This window comes from Aplysia californica, unplaced genomic scaffold, assembly GCF_000002075.1.
Source record: "Aplysia californica isolate F4 #8 unplaced genomic scaffold, AplCal3.0 scaffold00010, whole genome shotgun sequence".
In the NCBI taxonomy this organism is placed as follows: Eukaryota; Metazoa; Mollusca; class Gastropoda; order Aplysiida; family Aplysiidae; genus Aplysia; species Aplysia californica.
Genome location: NW_004797280.1, coordinates 972981 through 991299, shown reverse-complemented (window position 1 = coordinate 991299; position 18319 = coordinate 972981). Strand labels below are relative to the sequence as shown.

The 18319-nt window shown below is 41.8% G+C and overlaps 1 protein-coding gene across 1 annotated transcript in view; it reads left to right on the top strand.

The window, feature by feature from the left end:
• Positions 1-18319, top strand: part of LOC101847163 (protein maelstrom homolog) — a 43749-nt gene that overhangs the window by 13678 nt on the left and 11752 nt on the right. The window contains exons 5-11 of the mRNA XM_005089872.3: positions 125-229; positions 2227-2357; positions 5188-5399; positions 14138-14200; positions 15365-15498; positions 16788-16915; positions 17857-18004. Of these exons, the coding sequence (XP_005089929.2) occupies positions 125-229; positions 2227-2357; positions 5188-5399; positions 14138-14200; positions 15365-15498; positions 16788-16915; positions 17857-18004 (921 nt within the window). The remainder of the gene's footprint in view (positions 1-124; positions 230-2226; positions 2358-5187; positions 5400-14137; positions 14201-15364; positions 15499-16787; positions 16916-17856; positions 18005-18319) is intronic.

Here is an 18319-nt window from a genome sequence, read left to right as displayed (position 1 = left end):
ACAGTTAGTAAAAAAAAAATCTTCGGCACTTATATGACTTCATTGTGTTGCAAGTGCCGTAAAACTCTTACTGAAACGAAAAACTAAATATACCTAGAGGTGTACATTGTCTCTGTCTCTCCAGGTATGATCTGCATCACCTTGAGGGACGGTCTAATCAAGGACATGCATCGCTTCATCAACCCGGGGGACGCGCCCGAAGGCTACCGCAGCATGGCCATGCAGCACAGTAAGTCCTGGTAGACTAGGGGAACCCTCTGGGCAGTGCCACCGATTATAGTGTCTTTAGGCCGTTCCCAAAGGGGGGACATTTCTCGTTCATGCACAGTAGAATTGTAAATGGGCTGATTCATGTCAAGCTCATAACTGTGCCTGATATACAACAGAGAACTGCTGCTTTTTCTTTCCTGATCGTTTCTATTGTCAGTTTCCTCTACTTCTTTTGTATGTTTGTCACACTCTTGTGACCTGCTATTTCCGGGGTGCCTTGAAAGTCGAAACAGACTTTGTGCTGTTGAAGCTAGAGAGGTGAGCAGAGTAAGTCTGATTCCCTGTAAGGACTTCTTTGTTGACACCCACCCCTTGGTGCTCATATGACCTTTTGCAGTTGCGAGTGCCGTAAAACCTCTACTAAAACTAAAAACTACAGACTTAGGGAGTGTAATAGGAAAAGTAAATGTTTTACGCCCGCAGTGACATGATTTAGAATGTGGTGGGAGAAAACTTGTGGGGCGAGCGGACAGCAAGAGGTCTTCAGAGGAAGACCCGCGCCCCCCCACCCCCCCCCCCCCACCAAAATGTTTACTGCCAGAATAGAAGAAAATGTTTACTGCCAGAATAGTAGAAAATGTTTACAGCAGCAATAACTCAATTTAGAATGTAGTTGTTGTAGAAAATGTTTACTGCCAGCAATAACACAATTCAGAATTTATTGTTATAGTAAATGTTTAAAACTTGCAATGACACAATTTAGACAGTAATTGAAATAGTAAATGTTTTAGGCCCCCAATGACACAATTTAGACAATAATTGACATGCACTCTCACACGCACACACATACGCACACACACACACACCAAGAGAGCACATGGCAGAGGCGGTAGCGTTGAATAAATGGGAAATTTTTCTTTTGAGCTAACTTTTCTTTTGGGTCAAGCTGAGCAAACACACCAGATCCGGGGGCTCTCGTGGCTTACAGGTTAAGGGGTTGGCCTCTCAATCAAAGGTTCCGGGTTCGCATCGGGATAGCGACTGAAGAGATTTCTTCTCTAAAATTGTCTCCTTTCACCTCCTTTCCTACTCTCTAGCAATATTCTGTCGTCTGCTTTGGTCTCCATTTTCTGCCCCCACCCCATCCTTTGGGCTTCTGACTCTTTCTGCAGCCTTTCTACTGTTTCTCCTTGGCTCCTCCTTACTGCTGTCTTTCAACCACACCCCTGATCTTATGGTTGGAAAGATCTACACCTAGCCTTCTTGGACAAGGTCGAAAAATCTCAGAGGTCCCGTGTGCAAGTTGCGCACGTTAAAGATCCCTTGGTGGTCCAAAATCGATAAGACTAGGCTTCGGCCGCCACCCAGGCAAAGTTCAAAATTTCCTACCAACTGAAAATGTTTGGTGTGTCCCGCACGCTCGTATGACCTTATGCTGTTGCGAGCGCTGCAAAACTCTTACCAAAAACCCACCCTAGAAAACCCACCAGATCCCTGTTCAACTTTGAGACATTGTAGGGAATCGGTTTCATCTTTCCACTTTGTTGGAAAGTTTTATATGCTGAAATTTTTCCCCCCGGGGCGGTACTGACTGAAGTGTCTTTGCCATTCCCAGTGGGGGGGGGGGGGGGGGGGTTAACATCTCGAGTTCTTATGCACAGTAGAATTGTAATTATAAATCAGCTGACTCATCAATGTCATACCCATAACTGTGCCTGAACTACAACAGAGAACTGCTGCTTTTTCTTTCCTAATACTTACTATCGTCGTTTTTCCTCTACTTTTTTTGTATGTTTGTCACACTCTTGTGACCCGCTATTTCCGGGGTGCCTTGATAGTTGAAGCAGACTTTGTGTTGTTGAAGCTAGAGAGGTGAGCAGAGTAAGTCTGATTCCTTGTAAGGACTTCTCTGTTGACATCCACCCTTTGGTGCTCAAATGACCTTATGCAGTTGTGAGTGCCGTAAAACCTCAACGAAAACAACGGCTGAAATTTTTGTTTTTTGTTTCTTCTTAGGTGAGCAAACACACCAGATCCCTATCAACTTTGAACATGGAGACACAAACTTCCGAGGCCTTTGGAAACAGATTGAGCAGTTTTTGGCTGATGACCTTGAAGATGACGACATACCCCCAGTGTTTTGCTTGGTAAGAACTTTGCTTTTTTATGGTGAGGTAGGGGGACCAAGTTTCTTAACTCCATCCGTACGTCGTGTTTTACTATCGTATCCATACGACGTGGGGAGCTCTGTGCCACCACTTTCGAAAAAGGTAATTTACTCGTTAATCCGATCCGTATGCTTTGCATAGCAGTCTGTCAAAATGATTTTTTTGAGAAATACTGAAAGTTTCAAAGAGATCTTCGCACTAGAAGTATTCTAAAATGTGAAGAATACAACCCCGGGGGTACAACTCAAAATGACCCCAGGGTGTACGGTTACGGATGCCTTTTTTTCCTTGATGAATTTCTTGAATTCCAGGAATTTTGAACGCTTCAACTTTTTTGTTTGGTGTACTCCATAAATGAGAAGAAGTTTGCTGTACTCTGGTTTCTGTCGCTTTTCGTGCTTTTTTTTCATCATTTTTGAAATTTTATATATTCTTGTTCAATCTTCTGCTAGGTCTCAGTTAACTTATTAATATAAAATGGGTTGTTGGCGAGTGCTCTGATGTGATGTGCTCCTTGTTTCTTATCAAACATCTATCCTCCAGACCTGCCAACTGCTCTGATTTTCTCGTAATTGCTCTGATGTTTTTATCATTTTGAATGACTCCAGCGGAATAAGCGAAACTCCGATTTTTTTTCCCTAGCCGAGAAAATGCCTAACACAGATCGGATGTCACGTCGATTCAGAAAATGGGTCAGGAAAACCCTTAACCCGTCGCCCGCTCGCTGCCGGCTCACCCCGTTGATCTACAGCACACAACACGCGAACTGAGTAACGTGCCTGCTGTAGATCTACGACACACAGCCCGGAGCGGGAACTGCCCACACTGTATAATTATGTACGCAGAAGGCCTTGACCTCTACTGTGGAAAACTTTTGTCCACGAACTTTGATGGGTCAGTTTTAAAAACAATAGCCAATCAGATTCCAGCTTTTATTTTGAGGGGAGCGTGCCTAATTACGTTGTCACGAGTGTCGAAAGTGACGCTATGATTTATCGCAACAAAGAAGTCCGTGCGTGTCGCTCGTTTACAAACACTCAGGCCTGGCAACAGGTCACATCATCATCATCATCAGCAATGCCTTTCACCCCTGGCAGGGTATAGGCCACATACAAGCTCCAACAGGTCACAAGTCAATGGTAATTTCCTGTTGACCTACATAGCGCCTTAGTTAAGAATTATTTTTTTTCTTTATACTTCAAAGTAAACATGAGAGCTTCCCGGAGATAGGGCTCCTATTTTTTTCTTCAGACTCCTATTTTTTTCCAAGAAAAATCCAATTTTTTTTCTGGTAGAGGTTGGCAGGTCTGATCCTCCTTTTTTCACCTCCTTTTTTTTTTGTTTATTACTCTGTTCTATTACCTCTAATTTTCGGCACTTATATGACCTATTTGTGTTGCAAGTGCCATAAAACTTTTATTAAAACAATACATTAAAAATAAATAATACTTTAGAGTTATACCCCTTGGGGGGCGGTGCTACTGACTGAAGTGTCTTTAGACCATTCCCAAGGGGGGGGGAATTTCTCGTTCAAGCACAGTAGAATTGTAAATGGTCTGATTTATGTCATGCTCATAACTGTGCCTGATCTACAACAGAGAACTGCTGCTTTTTCTTTCCTGATCCTTACTATTGTCATTTTCCTCTACTTCTTTTGTATGTTTGTCACACTCTTGTGACCTACTATTTCCGGGGTGCCTTGATAGTCGAAACAGACTTTGTACTGTTGAAGCTAGAGAGGTGAGCAGAGTTAGTCTGATTCTCTGTAAAGATTTCACTGTTGACACCCACCCCTTGGCACTCATATGACCTTATGCAGTTGCGAGCGCCGCAAAACCCTCTACTATTAAAAAAACCCAAAACAAAAACAAAAAAACCAAAAACCCCCCCCCCCCCAAAAACCCTGTTCTATTACCTCTAATTTTCGGCACTTATATGACCTATTTGTGTTGCAAGTGCCATAAAGCTCTTATTAAAACAAAACATTAAAAATAAATAATACATCAGAGTTTATACCCCTCGGGGGGCAGTGCTACTGACTGAAGTGTCTTTAGGCCATTCCCAAAGGGGGGGACATTTCTCGTTCTTATTCACAGTAGAATTGAAAATGGGTTGATTCATGAATGTCATGCTCATAACTGTGCTTGAACTGCAACAGAGATTTGTTGCTTTTTCTTTCCTAATCCTTACTATCGTCATTTTCCTCTACTTTAGTATGTTTGTCACACTCTTGTTACCCACTATTTCCGGAGTGCCTTGATAATCGAAGCAGACTTTGTGCTGATGAGGCTAGAGAGGTGAGCAGTCTAAGTCTGATTTCTTCGTAAGGACTTCTCTGTTGACATCTACCTCTTGGCGCTCATATGACCTTATGCAGTTGCGAGCACCGTAAATCCTCTACTAAAACAAAACAAAACATCAGAGTTTTAAGTGTGGGTGGTTGGTGGATGCTCTGGTGTGGTTTGCTCCTTCTTTCCTATCAAACATCTATCTTCCTTATCTCCCCCTCTTCTTTGTTATGTTTGTTACTCGCTTGTAACACCTTTAATCTTCTGGCGCTCATATGACCTTGCAGTTGCGAGCGCCGTAAAACTCTTACAAAAACTAAAAAAACATCCTCTCCTTGGTGCTCATATGACCTTATGCAGTTGCGAGGGCTGTAAAACCTCTACTAAATTTTTTTAAAAATTTTTTTGCGGCCCTTACATGACCTAATTGTATTGCAAGTGCCATAAAACCTCTACTAAAACAAAAAAAAACATCAGAGTTTTAAGTGTACACGTGTATAATATAAACTATTCTCTCACAGTCGTCGGAACGACAAGACGTTGAAACCTGCCTGGAGTACATCTACGACCGCGCGGCCACCCGCCAGCCGAAGCGCGTGAACAAGGTGTACTGTTTGGAAGACATGGCCGCCTCCTTGATCATGTTGGCGAAACCGCAGTCAGCAGAGCCTTCCAAGACCCAGCTGCTGGACGCCATGCAGCAAAACCGCTGGGACTACCGCTCAGACATCAGGTCGGTCACTTATAAAGAGTTGTTTTGAACAATGGTGAAGGGATTATTTGGTCGCTTTTAAGCACAAGGGGGTTATCCCGAAAAATGCTATTTTGAGAAAATCGAAGGGAAAGTTTTTGCCCCTTGTTCAGTTTCTTTAAAAGACAAGGAGAGTTTTCTCTATAACCAGACAAATATACACACAAATGAAACCAAACTTCTCCTATAGGTAGGGCAATGCCCACTTTTGGTGTAGGTCAAGATTTCTGGATACCCCCGAAATCTGGTTTAGCCCGCTTGTCCTTAAAAGCGATCATTTATAGCAAACGTGACTTCACAATAGCGTCTTTAGCCACTTTCTTCGGAGAAAGGATGGGTTGGCACTGGAGAATGAAGTGTCTGGGTGTGTGGAATTCATTAACTCTTATCTCCTGCAAGCTACTCCCAGCAGCGTGCTGCCAGAACTGCTGTGCTGGTGAGCTTCTGGCAGCAGCTCGGGCACATTCCTTAACTCTTTATCTCGGTGGCCTAGTGGTTAGGCTCTCGGACTCGCAACCGTAATTTCGTGGGTTCGAATCCCGCCAGGGGCCCGGCGTTGTGTGCTTGGGAAAGGCACTTTACACGAATTTTCCTCACTTCACCCAGGTGAGAATGGGTACCCGGCTATAGACAGCGAAAGATCTTGTCAGTTTGTTAGTGTTTGAGCGCTTAATCAGCTGCTTGCACTGTATGCTTCCCGGGAAGCTGATAATGTTTCGGAGTGCTCTATGGTCTGTTGGGGTAGTAATATAGTGTAAAATGCATAGAGCCTGCTGTAGAGCGGGAATATGCGCTATACAAATGCTATTTATTATTATTATTATTATTTATCTCCGAGGGGGGTAGACCCACTACACCGGAGCCCTTATTTGGTACTCAATCCAAAAATGACAAAAATGTCGTTGAATGGGTCATTAAATCGAAACAAATGAACTTATTTTGATAGTCTTCATCTAACGAACAAACTCTCGAAAATCAAAATCTGTTTTCCGCAATTGCCGAAAAGGAATTTGATGTCGAAGTCGTCGTAAAGGAATTTGCCTGAGCCGCTGTCAAGCGACTCACTGGCACAGTGGTTACGACCGCGAGCCGCTGGGAGCGACTTGACGGAGACAGAGAGTTAACAACAACTTTGACTTCATATTAGTTTTAGGCAATTCCTCACCTCAGAATTATTTTCTCCAAAGTGTACCGAAGTAAAGAGTGCACTGTGGACAAAATAGTTCAGAGGTGATGAATCACTGAAAACAGGTCTGTTTTACTGGTTACTGGGTGTTCTTTCATTAATTGAATGAAAAACTATCTAAATAGGTTCATTTGTTTTGATTTAATGACCAATTTAGTGACATGTATGTCACGTTTAGATTTCGTACCAATAGAGGTCCCAGCCCTGTGGCCCCCCCCTCCCCCCGCGAATTTAAGAGTTGAAAAGTCTGTGGATATACTGAAAGCTTCAGGAATTTTGTGCAATCTTATTTTCCAGAGGGGGCTCTCGTGGCCTAGAGGTTAAGGTGTTGGCCTCTCATTCTAAAGGTCCCGGGTTCGAATCCTGGTAGCGACTGAAAAATTTTCTTCTCCTAAAAATTGTCTCCTATCACCTTCTTTCCTGCTCTCTAGCAATGTTCTGTTGTCTGCTTTCATTTCCACTTTCTGCCCCCACCCCCTCACCTTCTTTGCCCCCTCCTCTGGGCTCCTGACTCTTTTTGCAGCCTTTCTACTGCTGCTCCTTGGCTCCTCCTTACTGCTGTCTTTTTGCCACACCCCTAATCTTCTGGTAGGAAAGATCTACACCTAGCCTTCTCGGACAAGGGTGAAAAATCTCGGAGGGCCCGTGTGCAAGTTGCGCACATTAAAGATCCCTTGGTGGTCTAAAATCGATAAGAGTAGGCTTCGGCCGCCACCCAGACAAAATTCAAAATTTCCTACCAACTGAAAATGTTAGGTGTGTCCCGCGCGCTCATATAACCTTATGCAGTTGCGAGCGCTGTAAAACACTTTACAAAACAAAAAACAATTATTTTCCAGAACTGAAGCTCTGAAGTTCGAAAATACAATGTGTTAAATCACTGTGCATCAGCATCAAGTCATCATTCATCATCATTGCCTTTCTCACCCTGCACCACGGACAAACTCCTTCCACCTTTCTCTATCCTGGGCTAGTCTCTTGATGTTATTCCATGTCTTCCCACTTTTCTGTACATCAATCATTGTTCTTGCTAATGCAGAAGCTCCTCCATCTCCCAAGATTGAAAAATAAAAAGCCACGTTTGTCCGTGTTTCTGTAACTGACTATTTTTACTGGGTTGGGTAGTTAACCCTCGGCGAACTGGCTCTTTTCGGGCGACCAGACCTGTTCACCTTTAGTCACCTCTTACGACACGCAGTGTCAGGGCAGGTGTATTCTTTGCTCTCCCATAGTAAAACTATGGAGCCCCCCACCTCCTTCTTTCTTTCATCCCACCATCCCTCCCTCCCTTCAAAGTTGTCTTTTTTGTGTGTCTAATGTTGTGCTCGTATTGCATATTACATCGTATTGTTTCTTTTCAGTGCTTAATTACGACCGTGGGTGGTTGGCGGGTGCTCTGGTTTGGTTTTCTCCTTCTTTCCTATCAATCATCTATCGTCCTGATTTCTTCTCCTTATTTTTGGTGTCTGTTACTCTCTTGTAGCACCTCTAATCTTCGGCACTTATATGACCATATTGTGTTTTAAGTGCCGTAAAACTCTTATTAAAACTAAAACTGTCTCTTACTTCATTCTGAATGACCATTAATGTGTCGCTGTAGTCTTTTTTACCCAAAGTATAGTTAGAATTTACGTTGATTTTTATATGCATGGTATGGAAGGCTCTGTGAAAGGAATGTGTCACGACGTGGTGGAATCAGGTGCACGTCAATTTTTGGGCATTTGGGGTTATTGGTATCATCTTAAAGCCTTTTCATTTGCCATCCTTTTTGTGAAAAAAATATCCATCTATGTAGAATAGAAGTTGAAATATTTGTGACTGAAGGAGGTCAGAGCTGCCTGGTTTCAGAGGTAAAATTAGCGAGGAAATGGTCGCCAAAGTTTTGTAACTTCTATAGCCTGAGAGTCCATGACTGAAAATTTACATTTTTTGTACCTTTAATCAATGTTTTTCAGTAAAATCCACACAAAATGTGTTTTTAAATTGACATAAAAGGTGTTGAGCGAAAAAAAGAAAATGAGAAAAAAAAAATGTAATGTTAGATCTAGCAGAAAAGTGGCAAAGATCACACACACTGTTGAAGTTTGCCATTTTGCCCCAAAACCCCCCCAACTAAAAGCAAAAAAACTCACCCAAAAACAAGATTTGCAGACGAAAACTTGCTATACATTAATGTCTGGGCTGGAACAGAAGATGAAATTATTTTGCTCTCTTTTTTTTGGCTTCAAGGCATACACATTTAAACGTAAGGTAAGGACCACTTTGACAAAATTCCTGACTTTTTAATAATCCCCCCCCCCCCCCCAAAAAAAGAGTAAGGAATGTTTCAAAATTGTTTGCTCTGAAAGTATTAATTGGTTACCAATGCGTACTGCAAAGCTTCCTAAAGGGGCAAAACCACCACGTGCAGCACGGAAATCCTTGGGGAATTTTAGCCAAATTTGCCAGTGGTCCTTAACTCATGTTGAAGTCTGTATTTTCATTGGGGTTTTTTTGTGCCTTCAGGTCATATATTTTCATAGTTTATTTTCTGTGCCTTCAGGGCATAGGCCTATATTATCATTGTTTATTTTCTGTGCCTTCAGGGCATAGGCCTATATTATCATTGTTTATTTTCTGTGCCTTCAGGGCATAGGCCTATATTATCATTGTTTATTTTCTGTGCCTTCAGGGCATAGGCCTATATTATCATTGTTTATTTTCTGTGCCTTCAGGGCATAGGCCTATATTATCATTGTTTATTTTCTGTGCCTTCAGGGCATAGGCCTATATTATCATTGTTTATTTTCTGTGCCTTCAGGGCATAGGCCTATATTATCATTGTTTATTTTCTGTGCCTTAATTATCATTGTTTATTTTCTGTGCCTTAATTATCATTGTTTATTTTTGGAGCCTTCAGGGCATATATTATCAATGTTTATTTTCTGTGCCTTTAGGGAATATATTATTATTGTTTTAGCCTTAATATATAATCATTGTGTATTTTTTGAGCCTTCAGGGATTATCATTGTTTATTTTTTGAGGGAGTATCATTGTTTATGATTATCATTGTTTATTTTTTGAGGGATTATCATTGTTTATTTTTTGAGGGATCATCATTGTTTATTTTTTGAGGGATCATCGTTTATTTTTTGAGGGATCATCATTGTTTATTTTTTGAGGGATCATCATTGTTTATTTTTTGAGGGATCATCATTGTTTATTTTTTGAGGGATTATCATTGTTTATTTTTGGTGCCTTCAGGAGGGCATATGTTATCATTTTTTATTTTTTTAGCCTTCAGGGATTATCATTGGTTTTTTTGTTGAAGGATTATCATTGTTTATTTTTGGTGCCTTCAGGGCATATATTATCATTCGTCCGTGTAAGTTTCTAAACGTCTAAGTCTGTTGAGGCAAATTTTACGGGAGAGACGAAAAACGTAATAAATAGTAAAAACAGAATGCAAATGTACTGCTCTTTCTACATCTTGTAAAGAATACTTCTATGTATACAACTGTCAATATGAAAATTCTTTTGTTTTTGAAAATTAATCATAAAACAGACTTACGTGTTTAGAGACTCTAAATTTGAAACATTTAAACACGTAAATCGAACCCGCTGACTTGCGCGTAATGAATTGGAGCCGAAAGTTTGTAAGCTCTACTCGCGTAAGTCTGCGGTAGGTGGCCGTGGTTAGCCATACACGTTTAGAGCTTTCATTATTTTAACATGTGGCTTGTGAATCATTGACTTACTTGTTTACAGCATGAATCTTTCAGTTTATTTATTAGAAAAGCTATGCAAAGAACTTTGAAGAAATAAGGCAGATTGGTTTTATAGATTCTAGGTGCATTTAACTTTGCAAGTAATATTGATTGGTCGAATTAATTAGTTTATTAACTATACATCTGGTTGTTATTATTCTTATATCCCAGTCCTTTCACACTTACAACACCAATCGACTGTAGGTCTATTATAAGTAAGAGGATTATGACGAAAGACAACAGAAGAAAACCCTTAGATTGACAAAGTGTAGCTTGAGTGAGAAGTAGCAAAGCGTACGGGAGCAGCCTTCCAATCACCCAACAAATTACGAAAAGGAGCCAGTTCATTCTTTCAAGCAAATTTTCAACTGTATTAAAGTAATGCTGTAACTGTTACACTAGATATAATATAACAGAACATATTTCATAATCAAAAAAACATATCATTTCAATATCACCGAGCAGAAATTGAAAATGATTCCGTATTATATCATTCAACCTCCCTCGCCCCATCGCCCCTTCCCGCCCCCCCCCAAAAAAAATTCCCTAAGAAGACTTATTCAAGTTAATGATCCAGAACCATATCAAATAAAGAACTGCCTGAAAAAACAATTATTGAACCGGTATTCGTAGCGGTGAGAAGGAAAAGGTGGAGCTGGATTGGACATGTCTTTAGAATGAACCCAAATGCCACTCCCAGGATAGCCAGAGGAACAAGAAAAGGGGGCCGCCCGCCGGAGACCCGGCAAATGAGCATTGAACAGGAGATGAAGTCCAAGGGATGGTCATAGGGACAGATCAAGAGATTGGCCTCAGACAGGGAGAGATAGCGTTCCACCGTATCAGCCTTATGGGCTGCACAAGCACCGTGAAGATAACAAGAAGAACATTTGTATTATAATTGTATAAAATATTGATTGCTTTGATAAAATGTATTGTTAAGGACATTCCCGATTCAGTCATGCTTCAACTTGTCATAAAATGCCCAACATTCCGATGGTATTGCTGATTTTAGTGCTTGCAAATGTTTGAATTTGGCATTTGAGATGCTCCTGCTGGCATAAAACAACTTCTTAGGAGTGGCAGTCAGTGCTGTAGACTGATTTCTTTTCTCTGGAAACTCTGACCATTCGTCCCCGAATCCAAGTTTATAGAGTATTTTTCCATTAGGCAGGTATTTCAGAGCCCTGATGTCAGTAACTGTAGCATCCCCAGCTTTCTTCCCTGGACGGATGCAACTAAGGGTTTTCACACCATCAAAATTTGAGAAGAATGTGTGAGACTCCGTTTTAGGCAGACTTTCAAGGAAGGCTCGCAAATGTAATCGCGCATCAGAGTCAGATGCTGGTCTCCGAGAAGACTCATTCCCTGTTGATAAGCCATCACCTGGTCCTCCGCAATGGTGTCTCACATATCGTACCATTCCTTGAGTCTTATTGAAGACAAAATCGTCTGACAGCAGACCCTGAATCTGCCTCTACTGGTTTTCAGAAAATACTGCAGGGACGCAGTCCTACAGGATGCTACAGAGGCTGCTTTTCTCTGTTTGGCTGGCACCTCGCGTACATGTCCATGCATAAACACACCATTCTCTGGCCAGGGCAGCGACAATAAGAAATAAAATGTTTCCTACCTCTCTTCTTCTGTGACATTCGAACACTGATATTACACTTGACCTTGCAAGAGCATCGTTCCCCCAAAGTTGTTCTATCCTTTTCAACGTTCTCAAGCCCTGTATCTCCTCCAGTGTATCCCTTTCCTTCATAGATTGCCCCACTGCACGTTTCTTGTGTTCACAAATCTCTCCCAGTTTTCTCTTCCAAGCTTTCTCTTCTTTCCATTGATTATTCTCACATTATCACTGTCGTTTCCATCACCACATGATTGATCAACAAGAGCCTCACCTCTATCTACACGTATATTGGAATCAACATGTTCGCCTCTCGGGGCAGTGACATTCAAATTCAAATCTTCATTATACTTGTTGGAATCAATAATTTCACCCATAGGATCAGTGACATTTAACAACTCAAAAGCTTCAATTCTACCATCATACATATTGGAATTTGCATTATGATTAAAAGAACATTTTCTCTGCCGCAATCAGCATTCACAAAAAGAGACCCATATCTACCATCACGCATATTCACATCATGAGCCTTATCTCTAGCATCACATATTTTCACATCAAGAACCTTTTCTCCACCATCATTTACATTCACATCTGTTTCTCCATCATCGTGTATATAGACATACTCAAATCAAGAACATTCTGAAAATGACTAGATCTATCGTCTCGCAGGTCAGCAGCAGTTTCATTGACAACATTCTTCCCAGTAGCCTCATTGTAATCAAAATACACTAAATCACTGCTATTTACTGACATGTCCAACAAATGATAAATGAGTAAATGATAATATATCCGAAAAATTGTCAAGTCGTTCATTCAGAGGGCATGTCCCTCTGATGAGTGAGGACGGGCATTTCCCTTAGAGAGGTGCTGGGTATGTCCCCTGGACTGTGCTCATGGAGGCTTCACTGGTGGGTTTGCTGCTACCTTTTTAGACAGCTGTAACAGTTTATAGCCTCGTGAAAAGTGGTTCATGACTGAAATATAAATAATAATATAAGTTATTAATTAAATGTATAATAAAGTATGCTTCTTCTAAAGTAAAAGTAATTTTGAATGTTTCAAAAAATAATCCCCACTTTCAATGGTGTTTGACTTTGGGAAACACTTATCTTATAGCAGGTTAAAATAATAATATAATAACGATCAATCCACATTGTTGAGATACATCTATGACTAATTAAAACCCAACAATTAATCAACATTGATGAGGTCTAAACCTGTGACTAACAATACTCAATAATTAATCTATATTATGAGATCTAAATGGTGTCAATGGGCTTAACCTTTCACATGAAAACTAAACGCGTAAGTCTTGACAATCTCCTCACAAGTCACCATGAAGCTTACTGAATTATGGGCGACTTTGTAAGCTCTAAACGCTGATGTCACAATGTATTACACAAAACAAAGATTTATTTATCTAAATAAACACATAATAATTTTGAAAAGTATCTTATATACACATCTTAATATGAAGGAAGAAATGGTATAACTCACCTGTAGGCTGTTACTTGAACCAAAAATGAAACAAAATTATTGTTTTGAACGAAGGTGCCGGGCTTGGACTTCTGCGTTTAGAGTTTCAAATGAAGGTGAAATCCTGTTACGCGCGTTTAGAATCCGTGACAAAAAGTGCAATTTTCATTTGTTCAACGACTTTAATATTTATAGAGTAGAGGAGGTAGGGGAAACCCATTGGAGTGAAATAAAGCCAAACTATTGTTTTCCAAAATTCTGGACTTTCGCGTTTAGAGACTTACAAGGATGCATTGTTTATTTTCTGTGCCTTTAGGGCATATATTATCATTGGTTGTTTTTTTTTTGTGCCTTCAGAGCAAATATTTTTAATGTTTATCTTCTGTACCTTTAAGGCATCTATTATCGTTGTTTATTTTTGGTTCTTTCAGGCCATATATTATCATTATTTATTGTTTTTTAAGTGCCTTCAGGTCATATATTATCGTTGTTTATTTTTTTAGCCTTCTGGGATTATCAATGTTTATTTTCTTTTGCCTTCAGAGGATATATTATCATTGTTTATTTGTTGTGCCTTTAGGGCATATATTTTCATTGGGTTTTTTGTGTGCCTATAAGGCATATATTTTCATTATTTATTTTTGGTGCCTTCAAGGATTATCTTTGTTTGCTTTTGCAGGTGTTTCTTCCATGAGGAGAACGACTGTTCTCACTGTGCAATATCGAAAGTTCGGCGGTTCAGGTCAGTGTAGAGAATCCGTTGAAAGTGGTGTATGTTGGTATGTGTTTATTTATACATAAAGCTGAAATTGTCTGAGACGGCCACCCATTGTCCCAGCAGAAAGAACTAGATACATGGGTGGTTGGCGGGTGCTCTGGTGTGGTTTGCTTCTTATTTCCTATCAAACTCATCTTTATCTCGCTTCCTTCTTTTTTATGTTTGTGACTCTCTTTTAACACCTCTAATCGTGTGGGGCTCATATGACCTTATACAGTTGCGAGCGCCATAAAACTCTTCACTAAAACTAAACTTGGAGGGGTATTTAGAACTTTGGGGGAAAAAACTCAACAATGAGAAGCTTTGAAAAGCTGAGTGAGAGAAATGATTTTCTAGTAATGTGTCTATATGGTCTGTTGTAAGGGTTGTCATCCCCTGTGAGCCTCAAATGTGGTCTTCTTCTTGAAACTTTGAAACTTGGGTAGTTGGCGGGTGCTCTGGTGTGGTTTGCTCCTTCTTTCCTACCAAACATTTATCATCCTTATCCCTCTGCCTTCTTTTTTATTCTTCCTCGTTCTCGATGACTGCAGCTAGACAGTCAGTATGATGTTGCACACAAACTGTGCAGTTCGCTTCACCTCTGAGAGACTGCCATAGAGCTTTCTCTCAAGGGGAACCACATTCTGCCACGTCTGTGTACGAAGGGTGGCGTGGCACGGGCAGTGCTGAAGGACATGGGGGGCATCCTCTTGGTCGTGTCCACATTCACAGATCGCTGACTCTCCCACTTTAATGTGCTTATGTGAGGCGTGCTGATAAAATGAGTTACTTCTCGCAATCCAAAAACGGAGATATAAGCCAAAAATCGACACTGGGGTCAGATTTACAGATTTTTAATCAATGCCACTTTGTTCAAGTCTACCGTGTCTTTTATCATTCCTTACTTACAAGTTGTACAAACTCCACCTACGAAGTAGATGTATTAATTTCCACAGAGCTAAAATCCGACGAGTAACTCATTTTGTCAGCACGCCTCACATATAGTTTGTTTTTTATGTTTGTTATTCTTTTGTAACACCTCTAATCTTCCTTCGCTTATATGACCTTATTTTGTTGCAAGTGCCGTAAAGCTCTTACTAAAACTTTTTTTTTAAAGTTTTAATTTTTTCCCCTCCTGCGTGTTGACAGTTTTTCCCTGTTTGATATGCTGGCAAGTGTTCTGGGCTTCAAGCTGACGGGGAACCACCTTCCTGACGACACCGCCACAGTCAACACCGTCTTTCACCCGGCCACAATCGGTCCCAGCCGGTACAGGGAGAGTGGTGAGTGAGATTGCTGAGCTTGTTGCTGTCGCTGTTGCTGTTGCTGTCGCTGTTGCTGTTGCTGTCTTCTGTCGCTGTTGCTATGGCTGTTGCTGCTGCTGTCTTCTGTTGCTGTGGCTGTTGCTGTCGTTGTGGCTGATGCTGTTGCTCTTGCTGTCGCTGTTGCTGTCTTCTGCTTTTGTCTCCTATGTCTGCATCCCCCTTCCCCTCCCCTTTTCCCCCTCCTCCAGGTTCCTGACCTGACTCTTTCTGCAGTCTTTCTACTGCTACTTTGAGGTTCTTTCTTACTGCTGTCTGTCAGCCACTCCCCTGATCTTATGGTAGGAAAGATCTAACACCAAGCCTTCCCAGATAAGGGCGAAAAATCATGGAGGTCCGGTATATGAAAGTTGGGCACTTTAAAGATTCTTTGGTGTTCTTAAAATGAATAAGAGTTGGCTTCGGGAGTAACAAACACATAATTGAAAATTTGTATCAAACTGAATATGATTAATGTGTCCCTCGCGCTCATAATATGGCCTTATGCAGTAGTTGTGAGAGCTGTAAAACACTTACCAAAACAAAAAAACATATGTGGATTCTTTGCGCCAGAATTTTTCGTATGTGTCATGTTTTCCTACAAGAACGCAGCCTGGCTGAATGATGTACAGTAAAGAATGTTTTTACCTCTTTTCCATGGGTGGTTGGCGGGTGCTCTGGTGTGGTCTGCTTCTTCTTTCCGATCAAACATCCTTATATCCCCTTCTTTTGTTATGTTTGTTACTCTCTTGTAACACCTCTAATCGTCTGGTGCTCATATGACCTTATGCAGTTGTGAGCGCTGTACAACGTCTACTAACTTCGCGGGGTGGTGCTACTGACTGAAGTGTCTTTAGGCCATTCCCAAAGGGGGGACATTTCTCGTTCTAGTGTACAGTAGAATTGTAAATGGGCTGATCTAACAATGTCACGCTCATACCTGTGCCTGAACTACAACAGGGAAATGCTCCTTTTTCTTTCCTAATCCTTACTATCGTCATTTTCCTCTACTTCTGTTGTATCTTTGTCACACTCTTGTGACCCGCTATTTCCTGGGTTCCTTGATAGTCAAAGCAGACTTTGTGCTGCTGAAGCTAGAGAGGTGAGCAGAGTAAGTCTGATTCTCTGTAAGGACTTCTTTGTTGACATCCATCCCTTGGGGCTCATATGACCTTATGCAGTTGCGAGCGCGGTAAAGCCTCTACTAAAACAGACAAACAAAAGCCTCTATTAAAGCTAAAACTTTCCTCTTTCCCTGTATGTGACGACAGGTTACCGGGACCGAGAGCCGTCGTCCTATGGTGGTGGTGGTGACGCCTTCAGCCCACCCCGCAGAGGCAGACGGGAGCGCTCGCCCGATTCTGTGTCCAAACTGTGCCCCGTGGTTAGCAGAGTACAGGTCAGTGGGTGGTAGGCGGGTGCTCTTGTGTGGTTTACTCCTCCTTTCCTATTGAACATCTATCGTCTTTATCTCCCCCCCCTTCTTTTTTGTGTTTGTTACTCTTTTGTACGCTTTACTTTACTTTTATCCGCCGCTTATACCCTTTTGGGTGTCACGGGAAGAAAGAGACGTCTCTCTGTCGCCAGCTGGAGAGTGTGGGTCAGGGGGATGCCGTGTGTGCTGTTGAAGCTAGAGAAGTGAGCAGAGTTAGTCTGATTCCCTGTAAACACTTCTCTGTTGACATCCACCCCTTGGCGCTCATATGACCTGATGCAGTTGCGAACGCCGTCAAACCTCTTCTAAGAGGGTTCTCATGACCTTGAAGTTAAGGTGTTAGCCGCTCTTTCAAAGGTCCCGGGTTCGAATCCGGGTTCGAATCCGGGTTCGAATCCGGGTAGCGACCGAAAAATTTTCTTCTCTAAAATCGTCTCCTTTCACCTCCTTTCCTGCTCTCTAAAAATGTTCTGTTGTCTGCTTTCGTCTCCTTTTTCTGCCCCTACCCCCTCACCTCCTTTGCCCCCATCTCTGGGCTCCTGACTCTTTCTACAGCCTTTCTACTGCTACTCCTTGGCTCCTTCATACTGTTGTCTTTCAGTCACACCCCTGATCTTCTGGTAGGAAAGATCTACACTTAGCTTTCTTCTGACAAGGGAGGAAAATCTCGGAGGGCCCGTGGGTAACTTGCGCACGTTAAAGATCCCTTGGTGGTCTAAAATCGATAAGAGTAGGCTTCAGCCGCCACCCGGGCAAAATTCAAAATTTCCTACCAACTGAAAATGTTAGGTGTGTCCCGCGCGGTCATATGACCTTATGCAGTTGCGAGTGCCGTGAAACCTCAACTAAAACAAACAAAAACACCTGTACTAAAACAAAATACTTACTTTGTTCTGTGATGTCAGATTCAGCTCTCCGATGAAGATGTTGCCCGCGACGCAGACAGTGATGAGGAGGGCGAGGACGACGATGATGATGTTTTACACACACAGGAGGTCAAGTCAACGGCCGACCGCTACCAACTCAAGGAACTGAGGCTCCCAAAGTCTGTCTGTGAGTGTGTATGTGTGGGTGTATGTGTGTGTGTGTGTGTGAATGTGGGTGGGTGTGGGTGGGTGGGTCAGTGGATGTGTGTGTGGGTGTTGATTTGTGTGGGTGTTGATTTGTGTGTGTGTGTGGGTGTGTGTGTGGGTGTTGATTTGTGTGGGTAGGTGAGTGTTGGTGATGGCTGGGTGTGGGTGTGTGTGAGTGTGTGTGTATGTGTGTGTGTATGTGAGTGTGTGTATGTGTATGTGTGAGTGAGTGTGTGTGTGTGTGTGTGTGTGTGTGAGTGTGTGAGTGTGTGAGTGTGTGTGTATGTGAGTGTGT